Below are 9,465 nucleotides of genomic sequence, written 5' to 3'. Positions count from 1 at the left end.
GACCTATGTTAATTGCTCAAGGCACCCCAATACTAACTCCATGTAAACTGTAACAGTTACTAAATATTGTTACTCCATCCTGTGGGGTATAAGCTAAATAAAGATACTTCTTACCAAAAACAACACAAAAGTCAGAAAATAGTTTCCAGTTTAACCACAACAAGAATATATCCAAAATAAAAAATAAAAACACTCTGAAACAAAGGTTACTTATAACTCTAGCACATTTTAATTCTAAAGAGCTTTAATAAATAAAAAGCCCCAATTTCCAAATATCTATCAAAAAGGGTATGAATAATGAGTCCCATCAAAGCTGAGGGAAAAAAAATTTTTGAGGGAGAAGGATGAAGGTTGATAACCATTTTCTTTCAAAAAGATAAAGATAAAACACTGTTCCCTCAAATAACAATTTAGAATGTCACTTGAGATAAGCAGGCAAATATGTCCATATTTGCACCATTATACTGGGCAACTAAATGCCAACTTAGCTATTTAGGAATGGCTTGCTAAAACGTTGAAAAAATGAAAGACTTCATCCTTATCGTAGACTGCTACTTCAGTGGAACATTCAGTGCACATGACTGGGTGATAGATTTCTTCCACATTGGTCTCTGCCTGCTCTGCAGCATCTTCATGGTTAGATTTCATCTTCTTATGACCTCGCCTTTTCTTCCTGTTCTCTGGGGTTTTGTATCTTAGAATCTCTTCTTTGTTGACAGAACAATTCATGACAAACATTGCTCTATATTGAGTTTTGTATGATTCATGCCTAAGAGAAAAATGAAACGGAGAGTTTGGATTCAGGTTCTATTTTAACAGTTACAGATTTAGACAAATTTTGAGCACACCAAAAACTTACTAAAATACCAAAGTAAAGACATGAGAACAAAATGAGAAATTAAAAAACTTTCAAGAGTTTTTTCTTATTTTCTTTTTAGGGCCACACCCGTGGCATATGGAGATTCCCAGGCTAGGGGTCGAATTGGAGCTGTAGCTGCCAGCCTATGCCACAGCCTCAACAACGCTGAGCATCTGTAGCCTACACCACAGCTCACAGTAACACTGTGTCCTTAACCCACCAAGCAAGGCCAGGGATCGAACCCGCAACCTCATGGTTACTAGTCAGATTCATTTCCACTGCACCACAACAGGAACTCCCCAAGAATTATTCTAAGAATAGGAAGAGACTTGTTTTGGGGGGTTTTTTTTTACTCAATGAATTTTATTACATTTATAATTGTACAATGATCATCATAACCAAATTTTATAGCATTTCCACCCCAAGCCCCCAGAGACTTGTTAATACATAATAAAGAATGAATGTAATCTCTTTTCTACTGCTCTGGTTTTTTGGTTTGTTGGAGTTTTTTTTGTTTGTTTGTTTGTTTTTTGTCTTTTGAGGGCCACACCCACAGCATATGGAAGTTCCCAGGCCAGGCAGGGGTCTAATCGGAACGGTTGCTGCCAGCCTATGCCATAGCCACGGCAATGCCAGATGAAAGCCACGTTTGCAAACTATACCACAGCCAATGGAAACGCTGAATCCTTAACCCACTGATGAGGCTGGAATTGAACCCGCAACTTCATGGCTCCTAGTTGAATTCCATTTCCACTGTGCCACGACGGGAACTCCTCAGAAAAAAATTTTTTATTTGCTCTTCAAACTTAGAAAGACAAGGAGTTCCCTTTGTGGCTCAGTGGGTAATGAACCTGGCTAGGATCCGTGAGGATGTGGGTTCAACACCTGGCCTCAATCAGTGGGTTAAGGATCCAGCATTGCCGTGCCGTGATCCTTAGGGTGCAGGGTGCAGACATGGCTCAGGGTGCAGACATGGCTCGGATCTCATGTGGCTGTGGCTTCGGCTCAGGCCGGCAGCTGTATCCAATTCAACCGCTAGCCTGGGAACCTCCATAAAAAAAAAAAAAAAAAGATAAGAAAAGTTGCTGGAAGTAATGTTTTAATAAGTTTTGTGTCTTTTCCTGTTGTGGGCTAAGACCCTGCCCTTTTCTCATTATAGGTAATGTCAATCTGGTCACCATTTTAGTAAAAGCTAGTTTTATTTATTTATTTATTTTTGGCTATACTCATGGTATGCAGAAGCTCCCTGGCCAGGGATGGAACCCAAGCCACAGCAGTGACAACACTGAATCCATAACCTCTAGGCCACCAGGGAACTCCTACAAGCTACAGTTTTAAAAGTTTAAAGAGCATCTAACTTTATAATGTGCACCCTTGGCAGCAGTCTGAGCATTGCCGTGATCCTAAACAGACACAATGCTTCCTTTGTTCTCCTCATGTACTCAATACTCTCCTACTTCTTTCTCAACTTGGTAAGTTACTTTCCCTTTTTTTCCCTCTTAAACCTCATACAGTAGAAATACCTACCTGGCTAAAAACAGTAAACTCAAGTTATGCCTTCCTTAGTCTTTTTTTAGGGCCGCACTTGCCATATATGAAAGTTCCCAGATTAGGGGTCAAATCAGAGCTACAGCTGCCAGCCTATACCACAGCCACAGCAACACAGGATCTGAGCCACATCTGCGACCTACACCACAGCTCATGGCAATGCCGGATCCTTAACCCAGTGAGAGGAGCCAGGGATCCAACTTGCATCCTCATGGAGACTAGTCAGGTTCATAACCCACAGAGCCACAACAGGAACACTCCCTTCCTTAGTTCTGAATGCTGATCCTCTCCTCCACCACCACACTGGTGCTTCTCTAGATGAGACTATAAAAAATTTCATTTATACTGCACTGTATTGGAATCCTATATTACTGCAGAACACAACTTTTACCAAAGCCAATATCTACTGTTAGATCATGAAGCAACTTCTTTTGGGTGTAGGAACACTGTAACATGGTAATATGGTTTAATTTAAAAGAGAAGCAACTTAACTACAAAGACATTTTACTTTTTCTTTATTTCATATTGTAGTTGTCAATATATACACAAAAATCTTAAGAGTTCATATGAAGAGTACAAAAATTGTTGCAAATGATCAGAAACTTCAAGCTACCTAGTAAGAATAAACTACATCTGGTACTCACTAGTTACTAGAACAAATCCACCACCTACATCATCATTTAGTTTCAGTTAACCTGATTGAGAACATGGACTAAGTTAGGTATTTATAAGACTACCCGAAAAAAAAAAAGGGGTGGGGGAAGAAATGGGAAGAAAATATTTGGATTGATAGAATGAATTTAAAAAAAAAGATCATCTCAATTGATGAAGCAGAAAAAGTATTTGTCAAAATTCAATACTCTTACTTGATAAAAACAACAAATAAACTAAGAAGAGAAAAATCTCAATACAATAAAAGTCATATATTAAAAATCCATAGCTAACATCATATTACATGATGAATGACTGAAAACTCTTCCTCTAAGACAAGGAACAAGACAAAAATGCGTTTCACCACATCTATTCAACAAACTACTAGAAGTTCTTTGTTTTTTGGGTTTTTAGGGCCACACCATGGCACATGGAGGTTCCCAGGCTAGGGGTCGAACAGGAGCTGTAGCCACTAGCCTATGCCACAGCCACAGCAACTTGGGATCTGAGCCTCATCTTCAACCTACACCACGGTTCAGGGCAACAGCAGACCCTTAACCCACTGAGCAGAGCCAAGGATCGAAGCCATGGACACTAGTCAGATTCGTTTCCATTGAGCCACAACGGGAACGCCAAGAAGTTCTAATCAGAGCAATTAGGTAAGAATTGAGCTGCGACCTACACCACAGCACACAGCAATGCAGGATCTCACTGAGCAGAGCCATGGATTGGAGCCATAGACACTAGTCAGATTCATTTCCACTGAGCCATAACAGGAACTCCTAGAAGTTTTAATCAGAGCAATTAGCTAAGAAAAAGAAATAAAAGGCATCCAAATTTGCAAGGAAGAAGTTAAATCTTCTTTGTTCATGATAACTTGATGTTATACGTAAAAAAAACTCTAAAGATTATACACGCAAAAAAAATCTATTAGAGCTAATAAGCTAACGTAGTAAAGTTGCAGAATACAAAAGCAACACATAAAAATCTCGTTTCTTCTATACACTAGCAGTGAACAATCCAAAATGGAAAGTAGAACAGAGATTACCAGAGGCTGCTGGGGATGGATGTAGAGATTAGGGAATTATTTTCTAATGGGTACAGTTTCTATCTGGAGTGACAAAAAAGTTCTGGAAATGGGCAGTTGTGATGGCTGTATGATATTGTGAATATAGTTCATGTCACTGAATTATATGCTTAAAATGGTTAAAATAAAGAACAAGATAAGCATGCTCATCCTCACTACTCCTATTCAGCACAGTGCTGGAAATTCCAGCAAGAGCAATAGGTTAAAAAAAGAGGAGTTCCCAGAGTTCCCGTCGTGGCTCAGTAGTTAATGAATCCGACTAGGAACCATGAGGTTGCGGGTTCAATCTCTGGCCGTGCTCAGTGGGTTAACGATCCGGCGTTGCCGTGAGCTGTGTTGTAGGTTGCAGACACGGCTCGGATCCAGCGTTGCTGTGGTTCTGGCATAGGCCTGTGGCTACAGCTCCGACACGACCCCTAGCCTGGGAACCTCCATATGCCGCGAGAGCGGCCCAAGAAAATGACAAAAAGACAAAAAAAAAAAAAAAAAAGCAAAAAACAAAATTCTGTTGCATTTTCACTAACAACAAACAGAAATTAAGAAAACAATCTCATTCACAATAGCATCAAAAATAATAAAATACGGAGTTCCCGTCGTGGCGCAGTGGTTAACGAATCCGACTAGGAACCATGAGGTTGCGGGTTCGGTCCCTGCCCTTGCTCAGTGGGTTAACGATCCGGCCTTGCCGTGAGCTGTGGTGTAGGTTGCAGACGCGGCTCAGATCCCGCGTTGCTGTGGCTCTGGCGTAGGCCGGTGGTTACAGCTCCGATTCAACCCCTAGCCTGGGAACCTCCATATGCCGCGGGAGCAGCCCAAGAAATAGCAACAACAACAACAACAACAAAAGACAAAAAGACAAAAGACAAAAAAAATAATAATAATAATAAAATACTTAGAAATAAATTTAACCAAGGAGGTGAAAGATCTGTACACTGAAACCTATAAGACACTGAGGGAAGAAACTGAAGAAAACACAAATTAATGCAAAGATATCACCATGTCCACAGATTGCAAGAATTAATATTGTTACAATGTCCATGTTACTCAAAACTATTCCCTATCAAAATTCCAATGGCATTTTCCATTGGAGTAGAAAAAAAAAAAAAAAAAAGAAAAAAAAATCCTAAAATGTATATGTATATGGAACCAGAAAAGACCCCAAACAGCCAAAGCAATCTTGAGAAAGAATAAAGTTGGAGGCATCACACTTTCTGATTCCTTACTACAAAGCTATAATAATCAAAACAGTATCAGATTGGCATAAAAACAGATTCATCAATCAATGGAACAGAATCAAGAGGCCAGAAATAGGGAGTTCCCATTGTGGCTCAGTGGGTTAAGGACCCAAAGTCATCTCTGTGAGAATCCAGGTTTGATCCCTGGCCTTGCTCAGTGCGTTAAGGATTTGGCACTGCCAGCTGCTGCACAGGTCACAGTACAGCATGGATCCATATTGCCATAACTACGGCACAGGACTGTGGCTGCAGCTCTGACTGAACTCCTGGCCCAGGAACTTCTATATGCTGCAGGTGTGGCCTTAAAAATTAAAAAGAAAAAAAAAAGAGCCCAGAAATAAACCCATGAATAAACCATCAACTATTTACTTGACAAGGGAGTCAAGAATATTCAACAGGGGAAAGATAGTTTCTTCAGTAAATGGTACTGGGAAAACCGGAGTCACATACAAAAAAGGAAATTAGACCCTTAACTTATACCACTCACAAAAATTAACTTGAAATAGACTAAAGACTAAAATATAAGATCTGGGAGTTCCTGCTATGGCACAGTGGGTTAAAAATGCAACTGCAGCAGCTAGGGTCACAGCAGAGGTGCAGGTTCAATCCCCAGCCTGGTGCAGTGGGCTAAAGAATCTGGCACTGCCACAGATGCAGCATAGGTCATAGGTGCAGCTCAAATTCAATCCCTGACCAAGGAACTACCACATGCCACGGGTGCAGCCATTAAAAAAAAAAAAATTAATAAAATAAAATGTAAGATCTGAAATCATAAAACTCCTACAATAAAATAGGGCAGGGAATTCCCATCGTGACTCAGTGGAAACGAATCTGTCTAGTAAGCATGAGGACGCAGGTTCAAACCCTGGCCTCACTCAGTGGCTCAAGGATCCAGCATTGCTGTTAGCTGTGGTGTAGGTAAACAGGGCAAAAACTCCTTGACAATCATCTTGACAACAGTTTTTTTTTTTTTTTTTGTCTTTTGTCTTTTTGTTGTTGTTGTTGCTATTTCTTGGGCCACTCCCACGGCATATGGAGGTTCCCAGGCTAGGGGTTGAATCGGAGCTGTGGCCACCGGCCTACGCCAGAGCCACAGCAACGCGGGATCCAAGCCGCGTCTGCAACCTACACCACAGCTCACGGCAACGCCGGATTGTTAACCCACTGAGCAAGGGCAGGGATGGAACCTGCAACCTCATGGTTCCTAGTCGGATTCGTTAACCACTGCACCACGACGGGAACTCCTTGACAACAGTTTTTTGAAGATGACATCTAAAGCACAAGAAACAAAAGCAAAAATAAACCAGTGGATGTTCTTAAAAATAGTCTGAAATAAAAACAAGTTTAAAGGTATGTTCAGAGAGCAAGGAACTCTAAAAACTGCCCCACCGGAAATTAAAAAGGACTTAAATAAAAAGTCTTCAATGAAAAATGCAATAACTGGAGTTCCCATCGTGGCTCAGTGGTTAATGAATCCAACTAGTATTCTTGAGGACAAGGGTTTGATCCCTGGCCTTGCTCAGTGGGTTAAGGATCTGGTGTTGCCATGAGCTGTGGTGTAGGTTGCAGACACGGCTCAGATCCCAAGTTGCTGTGGCTGTGGTGCAAGCTGGCAGCTGTAGCTCTGATTCAACCTCTGGCCTGGGAACCTCCATATGCTGCGGGCACAGCCCTAAAAAGACAAAAGACAAAAAAAAAAAAAAAAAAAAAGCAGTAACTACAACTAAAACTTGAAATAGATTAAAAACTAAAATATAACTCACTTATTTTAGCACTGAATAATATTCCCATCCTGGCTTAGCAGTAATGAACCCAATTAGTATCCATGAGGACAAGGGTTTGATCCCTGGCCTCACTCAGTGGGTTAAGGATCTGGTATTGCCATAAGCTGTATCGCAGGTCATGGGTTCGGAGCCTATGTTGCTATGGCTATGGGGTAGGCCAGCAGCTGCAGCTCCAACCAACCCATACCTCTTGGAACTTCAATATGATGCAGGTGCAGCCCCCCCCCAAAAAAAAATCATCACGGAAATAAATATTGAAATTACAGTAAGATATTACCTCATATCTGTTAGAATAGCTATTATCAAAGATACAAAAGATGAGTTCCTGTTGTGGCTCAGCAAGTTAAGAACTCAACATAGTGTCTGTGAGGATGCAGGTTTGATCACTGGCCTTGCTCAGTGGGTTAACAACCCAGCATTGTCACTGCAGTGGCTTGGGTCACTGCTGTGGTGCTGGTTCAGTCCTTGGCCCAGGAACTTTGGGTGAGGCTTAAAAAAAAGAAGAGTTACTTATAAAAGAGGATGTATCCCACTCTTGGGCATATATCTGGATAAAACTCTCACTGAAAAAGACTCATGCACCCCTATGTTCACTGCAGCACTATTCACAATAGCCAAGACATGGAGACAAACTAAATGTCTATCATCAAATGAATGGATTAAGAAGATGTGGTAGATATACACAATGGAATACTACTCAGCCATGAAAAAGAACAAAATTAGGTCATTTGCAGCAACATGGATGGAACTAGAGAATCTCATACTAAGTGAAGTCAGTCAGAAAGAGAAAGACAAATACCATATGATAGCGCTTATATCTGGAATATAATATATGGCACAAATGAACCTATCCACAGAAACGAAACTCATGGACCAGAAGAAAAGACTTGTGATTACCACTGGGGAGAGGGAGGGAGTAGGATGGACTGGGAGTCTGGGGTTAATAGATGCAAACTATTGTATCTGGAGCAGATAAGCAATGAGATCCTGTTATATAGCCCAGGGAACTATATCTAGTCACTTATGATGGAACATGATGGAGAGTAACGTGAGAAAAAGAATATGTGTGTGTGTGTGTATATATATATATACATATATATGTATATATGTATGACTAAGTCATTTTGCTGTACAGTAGAAATTGACACAACACTGTAAATCAACTATAACAGACAAAATAGAAATCATTAAAAAAACAAAAAAACAGGCCATCATTAATAAATCCACAAATAACAAGTGCTGGAGGGGCTGTGGAGAAAAGGGAACCCTCCTGCACTGTTGGTGGGAATGTCAACTGGTACAGCCACTATGGAGAACAGTTTGGAGATACCTTAGAAATCTATACATAGAACTTCCATATGACCCTGCAATCCCACTCTTGGGCATCTATCCGGACAAAACTCTACTTAAAAGAGACACATGCACCCGCATGTTCATTGCAGCACTCTTCACAATAGCCAGGACATGGAAACAACCCAAATGTCCATCGACAGATGACTGGATTCGGAAGAGGTGGTATATATACACAATGGAATACTACTCAGCCATAAAAAAGAATGACATAATGCCATTTGCAGCAACATGGATGGAACTAGAGAATCTCATCCTGAGTGAAATGAGCCAGAAAGACAAAGACAAATACCATATGATATCACTTATAACTGGAATCTAATATCCAGCACAAATGAACATCTCCTCAGAAAAGAAAATCATGGACTTGGAGAAGAGACTTGTGGCTGCCTGATGGGAGGGGGAGGGAGTGGGAGGGATCGGGAGCTTGGGCTTATCAGACACAACTTAGAATAGATTTACAAGGAGATCCTGCTGAATAGCATTGAGAACTATGTCTAGATACTCATGTTGCAACAGAACAAAGGGTGGGGGGAAAAATGTAATTGTAATGTATACATGTAAGGATAACCTGACCCCCTTGCTATACAGTGGGAAAATAAAAAAAAAAAAAAAAAAAAACAGACAATGTATAGCCAAAATTACTTGTATAAAGATTAGTCATGTGGCACTAAGGATATGTAAAAAAAGAATATCATAATTCTTAAGTACCTCAAGTCTCTCTTTTTTTTTTTTGTCTTTTTGCTATTTCTTTGGGCCGAACCCGTGACATATGGAGGTTCCCAGGCTAGGGGTCGAATTGGAGCTCTAGCCGCCAGCCTACACCAGAGCCACAGCAACGCAGGATCCGAGCCGCATCTGCAACCTACACCACAGTTCACAGCAACGCTGGATCCTTAACCCACTGAGCAAGGGCAGGGACCGAACCTGCAACCTCATGGTTCCTAGTCG

General features: G+C 40.9%; 1 protein-coding gene and 1 long non-coding RNA gene across 3 annotated transcripts in view; one reads left to right on the top strand and one right to left on the bottom strand.

Moving 5' to 3' along the window:
- EAPP (E2F associated phosphoprotein) overlaps positions 207-9,465 on the bottom strand; it is a 22,993-nt gene continuing 13,734 nt past the window's right edge. For both annotated transcript variants that reach the window (XM_001928370.5, XM_021099174.1), the window contains one exon: positions 207-769. In XM_001928370.5, the coding sequence (XP_001928405.3) occupies positions 493-769 (277 nt within the window). In that variant the 3' untranslated portion in view covers positions 207-492. The remainder of the gene's footprint in view (positions 770-9,465) is intronic.
- Positions 3,581-9,465, top strand: part of LOC110261577 — a 24,941-nt gene continuing 19,056 nt past the window's right edge. The window contains exon 1 of the long non-coding RNA XR_002345866.1: positions 3,581-3,591. This is a non-coding gene — a long non-coding RNA (uncharacterized LOC110261577). The remainder of the gene's footprint in view (positions 3,592-9,465) is intronic.

Source organism: Sus scrofa, chromosome 7 (assembly GCF_000003025.6).
Source record: "Sus scrofa isolate TJ Tabasco breed Duroc chromosome 7, Sscrofa11.1, whole genome shotgun sequence".
In the NCBI taxonomy this organism is placed as follows: Eukaryota; Metazoa; Chordata; class Mammalia; order Artiodactyla; family Suidae; genus Sus; species Sus scrofa.
This window is presented reverse-complemented; position numbering and strand designations above follow the sequence as displayed.